Source organism: Rhineura floridana, chromosome 9 (genome assembly GCF_030035675.1).
Source record: "Rhineura floridana isolate rRhiFlo1 chromosome 9, rRhiFlo1.hap2, whole genome shotgun sequence".
Taxonomy (NCBI): domain Eukaryota; kingdom Metazoa; phylum Chordata; class Lepidosauria; order Squamata; family Rhineuridae; genus Rhineura; species Rhineura floridana.
In genome coordinates, this window is record NC_084488.1 from 47,977,752 (window position 1) to 47,993,987 (window position 16,236).

Genomic DNA, 16,236 nt, shown 5'->3' on the forward strand with positions numbered 1-16,236 from the left:
CCCCATGTGAAGATCATAAGTTTGAATTGACCCAAAGGTTTCTTTACTGAATTTTCTTCTAAAAGCAAAAAGTAAATATTTTGCCAAGAGTCTATTTTATTGTTTTTAGCTTTCAATTGGCATATTGAAGTTTAGATGTCGGAGGAAGGTGTAATGCCATTATTAGTGTCTCTTCTGGGGAGGTTCTCTTCTCTGGTTGGATGTTCCTATATAGCACTAGTGAACTGAAGTTTTTGATTCTACTCTGAATGCCTTTCTTTATTTCAATAACAATTCAGTGATTATTCACTTCTAGATTTCTGGAGATGGAATGATATTTACTTTCTCACCTTGCCAGTGATTGACCACTATATATCATATCGTACCAAACTAAGAATGGTCCTGCTGGATCAGACCAAAGGCCTACCTAGTCCAGCATCCTCTTCTTCAGTGGCCAGCCAGATACCTATGGGAGGCCCACAAACAGGACATAAGGACATAAGTAGCTTTCTCCTACTGTTGTCCCCTAGTGAATGATATTCAGAGATGTTGTCTTTGATCCAGGAGGCAGCCCATGGCCATCATGACTAGTATTTGTAGCCTTCTCCTCCATGAATTTGTCTAATCTTCTTTTGAAACTATCTACATTGGTGGCTAACCATACCTTGTGGTAGCAAATTCCATAGGTTAAGTATGTGATGTATAAAGAAATACTTCTGTCACGAATCTCCCACCATTCAGTTGTATTGGATGACCCAATGAAGCTTACACAGCAGATTTTAGTAGTTTTAAGAGCAGGATGGAACTATAACAATATTTAAAGTGAAGTCAAATAACTAACAGCTGTGCAGAATCAACTTTTTCCCACATGAGTGCCATCATGTAGCAGCACCATAGAATCTATTAAACTGATAAAGGTAGTTGGAGCTGAAATAACTATCAAACTTGGGTAGTTGTGAACAATTGAAATTTCTGCCTGATATTTCTCTGATTCAGGACCTGATTTGGGCTCAGGTCCTGACAGTCGTTCAGCAAGTTAATCATCTGAATAAAGCCTTAAGAAATAACTGTCCCTTAGGCAGGTGTGAATTAGACACCAAATGATTTTTTCCCTGCCTTTGTGGGAGACATTCATCTGTCCTGTTCCAGCATAACTCTCTTTATCCATTGAGGAATACATGTGTAGAATGTTGTGCTGGAATGCAACATTCATGTGGATGTTGTGGGAAGTGTAGCATGGTTTAGGTTTCACACACACCCTTGGATATTTTTTGCAAAACCTCTGTGAATTATTTTCCAATGGCCCTTCATATGCACTCGTGTTTGCAGATTCTCCCATGAACACCTTCCAGCCTTTTGGCATCTATTGACTAATGATGCCCTTTCCTTGAAGAGGACAGGCTCAGAATGTTTTTATTTCAAAGATTTACAATGTTTTGTTAACTATAATATCTCAAACAGCTTAACATGGACTAACAGGATTGGGTTCTAGGCTACAATACACCTGGATTCCTGCAGGTGTATCCAATACACCTTGGATTCCTGCATTGAGCAGGGGGTTGGACTTAATGGCCTTATAGGCCCCTTCCAACTCTACTATTCTATGATTCTATGATTCAATCCGTATGTGAATTGTGTTGACAAAATACTGGGGGGATATGTACCCAAACATGTTTTACTCAGAGGTAAGACCCACTGATATTCATAGAGTTTACTTCCAAGTGAGGTTTGTAGAATTGCAGCTGTAAAATATATTTCTTCAGTGTATTAAGCAAATTGACTTTATATTATTTTCCAAATGCCTGATTCATACATTTGCCTGACTGCCAAGAGTCTTGCTTGTTATTTTGTATGGATGTGTGCACATAGTAATTTTGAATGTGAGGGAATGTGTGCTATGCAAGGTACACTTTATAATAGTTCTTTTGTATTCTTTCAGATTGACTTTAATACTCTCCTGTCCAATGGACCTCAAAAATTTCCCAATGGATGTCCAAACATGTATAATGCAGCTGGAAAGCTGTAAGTGTGAATGTAGTATTCTCATGTACATTGTAGACAGTCCTGTGGCACCTCTAAGACAACTTATGTATTGCAGCATGAGTTTTCACAGGCAAGAACTGTCCTCTTCAAACGTATCATGTTTCATGTTGATGTTATATAGATCATTATAAGCTGTAATGGGTGAAATCAAATGGTGTCCATGCACAAGTGGAATGGACTTCCCACTTGCACAATGATTCTTTCCCCTTCCTCTACTTCCCCTTGTGGGAGCCTCTGCAACAGATTTGGAAATCACCTGCAGGGGGGGAGAGGAAGGGGAAGTCCAATTGAAAGGGTGGCAGTATGTTAGCCAAAATATTTTTTTGATTTTGCCAAAATACTACTTTATAATAATAATAATAATAATAACAACAACAACAACAACAACAACAATAATAATAAATGAAAGACATTCTCCAGAATATGCATCTCCCCATGGAGAAAATCTCCCCACCATCTTTGAATAAGACCCAGAGTTCTGAGAGTGGAAAGACCAGTCACTGATGCTTCCTATCTCACATCTTCTTTTGAATATCCAAATTGCCCCCCTGCTGATAGTTGTCTATAATGGTCCACATATGGGGCAGGAGGAAATGACAACTATCAAGTGTTATATATAATGTATATGTGGTTTATATTAATAGTAGCGATCATCTTCCTCTCAGACTGGAATAAGTGAACTGGAATGTAAAACTATGGTATCATCTTGTTTTTCTCAGTTGAGCTCGGGTCAGGCTGAAAAGCATGTGTGATATACTTAGCTTCAGAAATTCCAATCTTCAGGCAGAGCCTCGTGCATTTAACTTTCCTAGAGGCATGCCTTGCAGGGAAGTTGTAATTATGATGCAGTAATCATGAAGATCACTGCAGTAATCATGATATTTCTTAACCACAGCAGACTTCCTAGAGATCCACTCAGATTCAGTCAGCAAAGCAAAGTTGCTCTGGAACATGTGCCTTAAATAGTAATTTGTAAAAAAGTAATGAGAACAGAATAAATCACTGTGGCTTTGAGAATTATAGAGCAAATGTCTAATCAAACTGAGCTCTTTGTGAATAATTCTTCTCTTGTTTTACACTTTGAACTCTCAATTATCTCTGTTTTGTGTATTGTCATGAAAACTTAGAGGCTTATTAAGCAAGCGTTTCTGAGTACATGACTACAAGTTTTGTAAGGTTTTGTTTTGAAATGAGCTATGGGAAGCAGCAGAATGGCATGGGGGTATTTTCAATTTAACATTGTGGAATGCAAAAAATCCATGCTGGCTATAGTATACAGCCACTCTTGCGGCTGTATAATTATTTACTGCTCAAAACCACCACAGAGCTTCCCATTGGGTCCAGGGCACTTTTGTGTGCATGATAAAACTAAGCAGGTGGTGGTGGTATGCAGTTGTTTCAAATAAATGCAGGTGGTGCTAAATGCTACAGAAAGGGAAAGTAGCAATGAAAAATAAAAGTAAAGATTTTTTCCAGTTCTTTCTTTTTAAAGGTCATTGAGTTCACCACTTGCACAAAATTGCTGTTATTGACACTCAAACCCTGATACCATAGACCAGAGTAGGCTTTTGGGAACACATACGGATTACGAAGGCCGTTTCCCTGGAAAAGCGGCTCACTGTAGTCTGCTTTAGGCATTATCCTCTATGTGATCATAATCACATGGAGGAAGAGAGTGGGGCTGTGCCTGCTGGGCCCAGTCTCTCCTTAGCATCTCCACTGGCCCCATACCCTTCTGGCCACATGCTAGGAGAAAAGTACTAGGAAGAAAAAGCCTGTTCTGCATGTATAGAACCCCCCCCCCGTAGTTTAGAACCCTGTGCAATAAAGGTTCCAAATCACATGGTGAGTCTAGGCATATATAGAGCAGGCTCCCCTCTTCAGATATTCCCCTCAACATGTGGATAGCGGAGAGAGAGAGACGACAAAGATGTGACGATGGCCGCAGGGCAAGTGAATGTGTTCCCACTGTCTTCCTCTACACCATTTCTGAAGTGGCCTTGTTTCTCCTCCAGAATGACTGGGCTGCAGGTGGCACATGGCCCAATTAGGCTGGGGGGGGAGGAAAGCTCTGATGGGCTGGGGATATTTTGCCTGTACCCTCCTTGATGTTGCATGGCTTGCACTTATATACCTACCACAGCATTTTATCCAAGGCAAGACTGTCCCACTATGCTGACTGTTAACCACATCCTTGTTGGTTCTACTCTGAATCAAGCATGTAGAATTACAAAAATAAAGTTGGCTTTGTGGTACCTGAAAGGTCTTTAGAATATCCCATGGTCTGCTGTCTGTTCCCATCTCTTCATATCCTCACTCTGCCCAACTGAAGCACATACAGTGACTTTATCTGCCTCTGGTGCACAAAGTGCGTCAGATCATGATGTCATTTCTGGTGCAGTAGCATTAATACAGACTTTTAATATTTATGTCTTGGGTCAGCTTATGATGGCAATGCAATAAAATAGTTTTGACACTGTTATCAGCAAAGCAGTCTTAAGTTAATCTTATTCTGTGTGTGCGGGAGAGAGAAACAGAGAGAATGCCAACTGCTCAAAGGATCAGTCCAAAGACAGTGTAACAGTTTGGGAGATCATTCCAGGGGTTTCTAACCAATGGTCGATGATGCACTCATGATTTAATAGGATATGTAGTCTCTTGTGATCTATAAAGATCATTTATGTGTTTTGATATTACAAATTAAAAATGAAATAAATCACCATTTAAAAAGACACATAGCTTGCTCAGTGCCAGTCTAATATATGGGACACTAACAGTGTATAAAACTCCAGAAGACTAGACATATTAGTTTATTACAGCAAAAGCAAAAAAAGAGTCTTGTGGCACTTTAAAGATTAAGGGCACAATCCTATGTTCTCCTCCTTGGGAATAAGGCCCATTGAACTCAGTGTGATTTAATTGTGAGTAAACACGCATAGGATTGTTCTGTAACAGATTTATTGTGATATAAACTTCCATATCATCACATGCATGAAGTATTACCTTTAGTTGGCAGATGGACATACATACACACATGCGTAGGAAAAGGAGAAAGAATTGTAAACAATGGGGCCAAATGGCCATAAAATGGAAGAATCTGAGACTGTACCAAATTGCTTCTTGCAGTTGAAAGCTATACTACTTGGGGGTTTTATGTATTTATTACATGCTAATTAAATGAAATCACACTTTTGTTAGTTATAATTTTTAAATATATTTCCAACATATGCTATACAATTTGCAGTTTTTAAAAACAAATTTCCATGGATAGCATGCAAGGTTCAGGAGAGATGGTATTTTATTTATTTATTTATCCTTTTTGCCATTTTGTTTTATTAAAAGAAATCTTTCACCCTATAGCAAAGAGTTAAAAATAACAAATATGCTACAGGAAGAACTGCTGTGCAGAGAACCTAAAGAATATAACAACTGGCTTATTAAATAATATAGTTGCATTAGGGCACTTATGTTTGCCCTAATTTTTTAACCCCTATGAAACAAGAAACAGCAATAGGAGGTTTAATGCAAGGTCTTTTTTCAAAGGGTGCAAAACTATTTGCAAGGAGATGAGTGTCAAGGGGAAGTATAGGAGGCAACTGAGCTGGGAAGCCTTTCCCAGTCCTAGCTGAATGCGGAAGTGCATTCAGATTGCATCACATTCTGTCTACATTCTGACCCAGCTAGACATATGACTTGATTTTGGGATAAGAGCCTTAGCCCTTAGCATTGGAAAAGCAAACTATCAGTACACTGCAGCAAGATGGGGAATGTTATTAGGTTGCGTAGATGAAGTGAACAAACATAGTCATACTTCCTGCACCATTCAGAGTAAGAGCAATAGGAGAGTTTTGTTTGGCCTTTGTGACATCGTCACAAATCTGATCAGCTACGTGATGCCAGGACATCATGTTCTCTATGTGATTCCTCATTGGCTGGGATCACACACTTGAGGAGAAAGACACCCTAAAATTGGGGCCATTGCTGCCATTTTTCATATTGAAAATCCAACCTCATGAAAATTTGGCACAACACTAATCTCTTAATCATTCTTGGACCACCAATGTGTGTAAAAGCTCGGCCTTGTGTATATAACTCTGATTTTAAAAGGACACATATATTGAATTACATATGGAAGAGACACAGATGAGATGAAAACCGTGCGTCCTAAGTTAAGGAAGCTCACACAAGGACAGTTTCGCATCCCTCCAGAAATCACATTAGTCCATCCAAAAGCCCCTCTGAAGGATCAAGGAAGCCTCCTGAGTCATGTGGGATGGGGTATAATGTCCACTCAACTCTGCTGTGTTTTGAGGGGAAAGAAGGGAACAAGAACTCTTCTTTCTGTGAACATCTCTAAGGCCATGGGAGGAAAGGGCCTGAAGGTGGTTTCTCAGCCTTATCCAAAGCCCTGCTGAAGTCTCCCCAGTAGGGTGGAATGAGGGTGGAAGAGTGTGATCGAGTGTGTTCTTCTTCCAACCCCCCCTTTGTTGGGTGTGTGTGTGCTTTTTTTAACTATTTCCCCTCCCGGCTCCTGGGCTGGCATAAATTTCTTCTGGCATTGCAAGAGACTGGATCCTTTGTAATTCAGCCTTCTCATTGTCCATTCTCCTCATGCACATCCAAATCACCCCGAAACATCCCTTCTTTGGTTATACTGACATTAGTAGGGCCTGGATTGTGGATATTTCCACAGCAGCAGGAGGGGGATAAGTTTGCAGTTCTCTCTATGACCTCATAGAGTAAGATACAATGTTTCATACGGCCCCTGAGGGCCCCTCCCAGAGACTATGATTGCTCTGTTAATATCTTAGTATCCAAACCTTTCATCTTAATTCATGTATTATCCATGGAGGGTATCCCATAAGTGTGGCTATTATATAATTCTATTTAGATAATGAAATATATAATTCTATTTAGATAATGAAACCCACATCCTAGATGTTTTTGTTGGAATATCTGCCTGTGACACTGTCTTATTGCTCATGTAATGCCAGATTTCCTGGAAATAAATTTGCCTGCCTGTTGGTAAAGGATATGTGCATGCTGGTACAATATAAGTCTTAACATAGGCTATAGTGTGTGTGTGTGTGTGTGTATGTGTGTGTGTGTGTGTTTGTGAGAGAGAGAGAGAGAGAGAGAGAGAGAGAGAGAGAAGAAGAAGAAGAAGAAATTAAACCCAACTACAGCCATGTAGAGTAATTTATACTATCTCAGACTTCAGTAAACTGGTATAATTTTGTTAGTGATTTTAAAACATAGCAATGAAAAAGTGAATGCCAAGTTACCTTGTATCTCAAAAAGAAAAAAGGTATGGATAAAAAGGAAATAATATATCAACAATTGCTATGCATTTTTTATATTTAAACTATTTGCATCATTGAAAAAATAGTGGCCATGGTAGATAATTATAATTAAAATACATATTAAATGAATACATCGCATTTCAGAAAATCCATTTTGACATAGCAGTTGTTTCTTGTCAGTTTCAATGAGTTGCATTCATGAGATTTTTCTCCTGGCTATAATCTACATGCTTCAAATGATAATTTGTTTTACATGCAGCTGGTTTTCATCTGAATGCATGCAAAGTGTGATATAAGATATGCATTTGTGGGTCTCTCCCATTGCATTGGAAAATGCAACAGTAAGGTTACATATATCGGATAAATCAATTTTAAGAGCTAAGATTGCTTTCTAGATTAGTATTAAAAACCTAGTAAGAAACAGAAATCAAAACTAAACAGGAACTATTTACAGGATACTTTTTGTATTGCCAAACCAAACCTTAATTTTAAAGGAAAATCTCATGAAAGACAAACAGATAGATGGAAAATAATTATGTTTCAAAAAGTCTGAACAAATTGCATGAATTTACTGAGGGTTCATTTTAGAGATCAGTAGTATGTGCATTTAATGGAAATACTCTGGGCTTGATTTGAGCCAATACTTAAGAAACCGTAGCCCTGACACCATCTGAAATGCCAAGATCAACATTTGGAATAATAATGATAATAATGAAGAAGAAGAAGAAGCATGCCTTTCCTTTTTCATTGAGGGAAATCTCAACCAAACTTTGAAAAATTTTCTTCATCATGGTATGTGGAGATTAGGCAAAGTATACGTTATGACAACAGCTTCCAATGTTTGAAATTAAGTACTCGCTACCATGATAATTTTACACAATATTGCATTACTAGCTAATATACCTAATCTAATGCACCAGTTGTTTCAATGGTATCTACAGGGGTAAAGACCAATTATAAGATTTCAAATGAATTCAGATCAAGAAGCGGCTGTAGATAAGAACACTTAATCACCTACAGAAGAATAGTTGTTCTAAAATGACCATTCACTCTCAATGTATGTATCTTTTGCTCTAAAATGAAACCTGCACAACGTGCCTGGAATTTAAAGCCCATCCTTTCCTAAAGCGTTAGGGTAGGAGATTTCATTTACATGTGTCTGAAGAAATAAAAGATTTGCAGTTAGTTTTCCAACTACATAATGTAATGATGATCATTTGTATTTGTAATCTGCTTGGCTCTTTTAAGTCTGCCTGTAAGCTGACTTCAAGGTCCAAGATCAGAACTAGGTATCCTTGAGCACCTGTTAGGCTCCAGCACTCTGGCAGGGCCCACCACTGACACTTGCCATGGACCTTCCTTTTCTGTAGCTCCAGTGAGTAACTGGGAAGTCTTTGAGCTGACAACTCACTGCAATGCCTCTGCTGCTGCCCCCATACTACATCAGCAGTGCATTTCAGGCAATGTAAATGTCATCTCCAAGCCATCCCAGTGCTCATCAGAGAATGTTGCTGCTGTCCTTCCCCTTATGGAAGATAGCCTGCTAAGACTTGTGCCCACTGAAGAAGAATGGGACCCACCAAACACACACACACATGCATGAAGCTGGTCCTGCTGACTTTCCTTTGTATCAGATGAAGATTTGTAACTCAAAAGATTGTATACTCTTGACACAAACACCAATTTGGCCAAATAAATAGAGATATTATGTAGACCTTAGTCCTAATGTGATGCTATGTCATGCAGAATATCTTGCTCTAATATTGTTGTGGTGATATGCTATGCTATGCTTGTCAAGTGTTCAAGCCCATGCAGTTGTGTTCACTTATCAGCAGAAATCCTATTATAAAAGGTTCAGTTTGAAAGATTGTTGGCTCCAAATTGTCTCAAGAGTCAATAGGGTGTTACACAGGTGGCTGAACCTGAATCCCATCATAGCCATGCCCTCTTTCTGCACTATGCAGCTGGTTTGTGTAGCACTGCCATGCTATTAATTATGGTTATTACTGGCAGAGCAGCATCAGTCCATGTGGCTGGATTCAGAGAAAATCCTGCGTTGGCTTATGAAATACAAATAATGCACTACTGGAACAACATTTGTGATTTCTTGCTGCTTATTTTGCCAAAGAAATTTTGATATATCATACAGATAATCTCATAGGCTTTCTTAAGGGCAACATATAAATTATACTGAGGTTTAGTTTAGATTTGACAGTGAAAGTCTTTTATGGACTTGTGTATGTTTACTTTTTAACTTTTGATAAACTTCTGGCACTGGAGTTATACACTGCTTTAGTCAATGTATGCTTTGCTTTGCTTTCCTAGTTGGATACACAATGAATGATCTCATCTTTGAATGGCAAGAAAAGGGTGCTGTCCAGGTGGCTGAAGGACTCACTTTGCCACAGTTTCTGTTGAAAGAAGATAAAGATTTATGTTACTGTACCAAGCATTACAACACAGGTACAAGAACCACATCATTTGTTGATAACTGAAAGCCCAGTTGTTGCTCTTTCCACTGATGTTAGTCATTAGAACTATTCAACAATATATTCAAAGCTAGAGATGTGAAGGCCTGGGGGGGAAATTGGGGAAAAACTGGAGTCCCCCCATTTTTCCATTTTTTTCAATGGGGGGGGGAGCTTGGAAGAAACAAGTTTTTTTAAAAAAAAAATCCCCAATTTTTTCAATATTTTCCCCTGGGCTTTTATATCTTTATTCAAAGCTTGTAAACACAGAACACCAATGACCTGTGGGAAGGGTGGGATGTTGCATGCTGAACATTGTGGCTTTCCCCACCAAGTCCCAACCAATGGGGTAATAATCTCGAATAAGGAACATCACCAGCCTTTTGGAATAGAAAAATGGTGATTTTTTATTAGTCCATTTTCCCTGTAGGAGGTTAGGAAAGAGAAGACTTAAGGATGGGAGACACAAGAGACTAGAAGGAGCTGGATGAAGGGTGTGTGTGTGTGTGTGTGTGTGTGTGTGTGTGTGTGTGAAAGCCATAGACGTTGGGGAAGATGCATGAGGTGAAACACACTTGAATTCAAGTAAATTGTTGAAACTTTCTGTTTTTCATGTCAGAGCCCTTTAGACACAGTGAAAGAAACCATTGGATTTATGTCTGAATAGGGATCTGAACCCATGTCTCCCACGTTCTTTTTACTGAAACATACTAAAAACCCATTTTAATCAGGCTGTTATGTCCCAATTCCCTTTATCCATGGTCTCTGAAAGGAAAGCATAATATAGAAGAAGCAATAATATTTGCTAAGCTATTTTTGGAGTTATCACGGTAACTGATTGTGAAAAAGTTTCTTCCTAATTTCTTGTGTCATTATGTGGTCACAGTTTTCATCTACAGTTTATAGCAGGGCTGGGCAAAGCTCCTCCCCCCTTCTCAGACTTTTCTTTCCAACACAGGGGATTTGGCAATATCCAGGAGAGGAAGGAAGTCATTTAACTTTCAGGGTTTGGAGAGTAATTAATAAGCTTACAGTTCTACAGTGAGCTTTATATCTATTTTTTAAAACCTTCCTTAAAGGTAAGAGCTGGTCCACGTGGCTACAAAGCCCAACTGCTTTCAGAATGGGTCCAGAATATCCCTGGAAATTAAGCTACATGAGGATGTAGCATTATTTCCAGTGGGCATTGCATGGGAAAAAATGGGTGGAATGTTCAGATCAGCCCGAGTTTATATGTTACATTTTAGACACAAATATACTAGATCTGGACTGCTGTTGGCTAGATAGCAAAACACCTTTTGCTTAAGCACCTTTGTGTCAGCTGGCACAGCTGTGCTTTGCCACTGTTGATTAACCTCTGGAACAAACTATATGCCAGTCCCTGCATTAAGAGCTTCTTGATTAAAGAAACAATCAGAGTGCAAAAAGGGGAAATATTAACATGGATTTAAGTATGCAGTTTCCAAAGAAACATAGTGAATTCTTGTCTCACAGATAAAAAACAATATTTTGCTTCACTTATTTTTTCTATCTCATGAATTTAATTATTGCTCTTTATATTCACTGTCTTCCCAAATTAATGTTCCAGTTCTCATTAGAGTTGTACAAATGAGATTCCTTAATGCAAAAGCAAGTTTCATTGAAGACTTTTATAATAATATAGGGCCCAGTTAAAGAACTTGTTTGCATGAGACACATTCCCATTGACTTAGGTCACATCCACACTGTGCATTTAAAGCATTCTAATAACAGTCATGGATTCCCCCAAAGAATCTTGGGAACTGTAGTTTGCTAAGGGTGCTGAGAACTGTAGCTATGTGAAAGGTCTCCTAACAACTTTCAGTACCCTTAACAAACTACAGTTTCCAGGAATCTTTAGGGAAATCCATGACTGTTATTAGAGTGCTTTAGATGTATGCTGTGGGTGTGATCTTACAGTGTGGGCCAGTCCTTTGTTCTGAAAAGCGAAAGTAACAATACAAATTATTGAACAGCTGAAAGCCTGTGTTTTCCAGGCCACTTAAGAATCTCCTTTTGGATTTAGACTAAAAATCTTCCTAGCCCAACATTTTGTTTAGAACATTGGCCAGCCCAAGTCAGCTGCTCTAGAAGTTTGCTAGCAAGGCGTGAAAGGCTTTCTCCTGTTTGTATCTTGCATGTAGCACCATTTAAGTATACTGTGAATCTGAGGTATTAATGTCTTTTTCAATAAACAGAAATGGATGAGAACAAGCAAAGCACGGCTAAACTTACACACTGTTGTAATTTTCATCAATTTTATAAACAGAAAAAAAAATTTTTAATTGCATTAGGCACTGCTGAACCCCAGCTAGTTCCACTAACCTCAGCTAGTTCCACTAACAATTCTCCTTTGTTATAACTAGGAAAGTTTACATGCATTGAAGTTCGATTTCACCTTGAAAGGCAGATGGGCTATTATCTCATTCAAATGTACATACCCAGCCTCTTGATTGTCATACTCTCCTGGGTGTCATTTTGGATCAATATGGATGCAGCTCCAGCCAGAGTGGCATTAGGTATAACAACAGTACTTACTATGACAACTCAGAGTTCAGGGTCACGGGCTTCACTCCCGAAGGTATGCAAGCTCTTGGACTTTGTTTCTGTGTTTTGCTTTTGGTTGATTATGGGACATTATTTTTGTTTTACCATGGTATGTGCTAGCACTCCTAATCTTAAAACATGTGCTACTGCTAATATACGCATACCAGAGTTCACTGAAGGAAGAAAGGTAAGAGGGCATTTTCAGTTTGTACATTATGGTAATTGCTTCAATCATTTTCTGACTGTCAAATTCTCTGTTGAGGATGCAAATTTAGATTCTCATTGCAGATGTCTCTCACTGTGCAGTAGAATGTTGTTGGTTTTATTGATCTGTTGCCTTCTGTGCAGCATCCCCTCATGATGTCTTAGATCAATTAACAGTGTCTTCTTGATGACAACTGCCTTTGGAAGCAAAGTATGTTAGTTTGCCTGCAAATGCAGAACTGTCCAGAGATTTGCTAAGACCCAATCTAAGGGCCGGAGCATACCTTATACAGCTGCCATGAGAATGCTGCCAAAAATAGTTTCCCTGAGCAAGCAATACCTGTTCCTGGTCATGATGTTTGTAAATGCTTGTCATTGACTTAGCCCATATGTTGTAACTCTGTGCCTTTCTCCAGAAATCACCAGAAATTCAGTGAAGGTGGATCACAACATCATAGGATATCTCATATAATGAGTGTTTGCAAACATAACTGAAGAGAGATTTCCTTGATAATGACCATAATATGTGCAGACCTTTAAAAAATGTAAGATCTTTGCACTAGGGCAACCTTTTGGGGAATAAACTATTTGAGTTAAGCATTTTAGCATTTATTTCAATTATATGTGTATCCCTCTATATATATACACACATTTAAATTACTGGCAAGCTAGGTATTATAATAATCAAACTGTCAAAAAAACCCACCCTGCTGTTTAGAAATAGTATTTTAACTTTCTTGTGTACTATCCACTTGATACTCATTGCCACAATATAGTGAATATAGATGTGAGTAGTACTTTTACTCCTTTTTATACTGAACACATTTTTGGCTATTACACTACCCTGATTCTGTGTGGTTCACAAGGTGATAGCAGACATAAAGCATCACTAGAGGGGATATCTATTATTTGATTTACTACGTCAAGGTCAAATTCCGTTTCCTTTCACTTTGAAGAAACCCTGATGTTGATTTCAACAGAACAGTACATCAGTATAACTGAGACTAGAAAGTAGTCTTGAGTGTCATACTGTTTGGAATTTTTACTACTATATGTTCAGTTCTGTGAAAGAATTGACAAATGTATGCGAAGAAAAGGAATGGTACAATTGGCTGTGTAGCTTAATTTCTTTTGTCATAATGGATGTGGTGAAGAACTGAGCTGAATACTGTGCCCACCCCCAGAAAGTAATATATTTCCTACTTCTTTAAAAGGTTCCAAATGCTTCTAGAGAACTACCCAGCAATTCATAAGAGAAAAATTTAAATGTTTCTTTCTTGACCCAAAGCTTTCCCAATTCAAAGCTAACATTCTGACTATTTTGAATAGCTGGGATGTACTGTTTTATAGATAATAACTTGAAGAATACACTCTCCCTCCCCCAAAAAAGTTATAAGCGCTTTATTAAATAAAAAAAGTGAATTAGCTCCTTTTTAGCTTAGAGTGAACATTTTCATCAGTTCTTGATCTTCCTAGACTGAATTAACCCATCACTACTTTTGACAAATAATTTTGGTATTAATTGTTTAGAAATGAGGCCAAATTAATATTGAAAGCATAAGTATGTGGCAACTAAAAGATTAAACATCTGCTTTGAGAGGCTAACAGAACTGGTGTGTTCCACATAGCAAATAATTTGTTCTGAGAATTTTTTCCTAAAAATAAAAGTTTAAAAGTTTAATTTTCACTTTGTGAAAAACTTGTAGAAAGCATTTTTCTAGAAATCAAAAGACATGATTTTTATTTTCCTATTCAGATAAACAACTGAAAAAATTAAATAATTTGTGTGTTTTCTTATTTTTAATTACAGCATGTAAACACACTGGGCTCTGGGCAATATCCAGTGTTGGTACGAGTGGATAGAATAGGACTTCCTTTTTCTTCTTTCCTGCAACTCCCTCATATCTGCTACAGTGGTTTCTCCAACACTCCAGAGTAGATTTGAGTATGTGCAAGGGGCTGCAGGGGGAGGAGAGGAAAGGGAAATGCTGTTGCATGAGCAGATGTCCATTCCACAAGCAGCAGGCGTCATTGGATGTCATGTCACCTACTAGCTTGGATACCAAGATAAAATAAGTTGGCAATAGAAACAGTATGAACAAGTTGGCTCAAAGGCATAGTCATACTCTAGAATAAGAAGACCTTTTTGCGAAATGCAAATTGTAGCAAAAAGATTGTAGGCAATATTGTGAGCCTTTTTGGTGGACTTTTGTGCCTGCAGTATAAGTGTAGGCATGTGATTTGTGACACTGTATTTGCACAGTAGCTAGTACATCTCACCCTACATATTTATAAATGTTTATATATAATAGCACAGGAAGGCTTAGGATAGTGCTCTTAGTTTTCAGGAAATGTTACTTTTACAAAGAATATAGATTTGGCTTTTGCCCTGTTTTTTCACTCTAGTTTGGGAAAACACATTTCTCTTCCCTTGACGTTAGGAGACACTGAACTTCCCATCTGTGTTTCTAATACCAGCAATCTTCTTATCTGTGCTATCCATAGGTATCGTACGTCAAGGCTATTGACATCTGGATGGCTGTATGCCTGCTTTTTGTATTCTCAGCACTTCTGGAGTATGCTGCTGTAAACTTTGTGTCAAGACAACATAAAGAACTTTTGAGATTCCACCGAAAGAGGAAGAAGAACAAGGTAAATATGACAGGTATAGGTTAAAGAAATACAGGCAGCAAAAAGGGCTGTCTGCTTTGTAGCAATGGCAGTGTTTAAAAAGTGACTATACGAATAACATGTTAACACAGGATAACATTCTCTCTGTTGCATAAGATCAGCACAAGGCCTATGTAATTCACAAATCCCTCTGAAACCTTCAGAGTAAGGATTAAAGGGGACAGAAATGGGACAAGAGCTTCATGGAAGCTTTCTGCACAGAGTTTAGTTTCACCATCTGAGAATACTAGCAGATTATTCCTTCATGATCGAAACTGCTGGTATGAAATGTGTTTCCTATTATGTGTTTCCTATGAAATAATTTCCTATTATGGTTCAGTGGAAAACCTTGATAAGCATTCACATTTTTTTTAAAAAAAATCTTACTTCTACTTACTTGTTCATGACAAGATAACTGCTTTTGTATTGGACAGAGGCAAGAGAGGATGTTAGACCAATTAGACATTGCATAAATTTAGGATCCCACACTTTAACTTACAGAGTTAAGATGAGTTTATCCTTTTATCAAAACATTTCTAAGACAGTTGTGCAGAAACCTGAAGACTGGCCCACAAAATAACTAAGGGGTTAGGAACCTGAGCAGGGGGACAAGAATCCTGAGGACATGGCCACATCATAGGAAGGAGGGGTGCTCATGGTGATTCTCTCGGGAGAAAGAGAGGGCTTAAAACTGCAGTGGGATATTATCTATGGATGCACAAGGCCACCTCACATCAATGGAATATTCTATAAGTGAACTGCTATAACTGTTGTCAGTGACACAAGGCAATGCAAGATTTTTACCCCTGCATGATACTTAATATGCATTGGCCATATTACACGTTGCAATACACTTCCATTTCTTTTGAGCACCTATTTCAGGCCTGGCCTCTTTTCAATTTTTGAAACTTTGGTGTTGTCCCCTTTTTCTTCTGCTTCCACCTCACACTTCTACTTTCACTATAGCTGGGAGGATGCAGAGTTTGTTGGATAATAACCCAGCT

At 38.3% G+C, this 16,236-nt stretch overlaps 1 protein-coding gene across 1 annotated transcript in view; it reads left to right on the forward strand.

Moving 5' to 3' along the window:
• The window catches only part of GLRA3 (glycine receptor alpha 3), a 146,880-nt gene that overhangs the window by 114,389 nt on the left and 16,255 nt on the right, over window positions 1-16,236 (forward strand). The window contains exons 6-9 of the mRNA XM_061583966.1: window positions 1,919-2,001; window positions 9,651-9,788; window positions 12,178-12,392; window positions 15,068-15,214. Coding sequence (XP_061439950.1) covers window positions 1,919-2,001; window positions 9,651-9,788; window positions 12,178-12,392; window positions 15,068-15,214 — 583 coding nt within the window. The remainder of the gene's footprint in view (window positions 1-1,918; window positions 2,002-9,650; window positions 9,789-12,177; window positions 12,393-15,067; window positions 15,215-16,236) is intronic.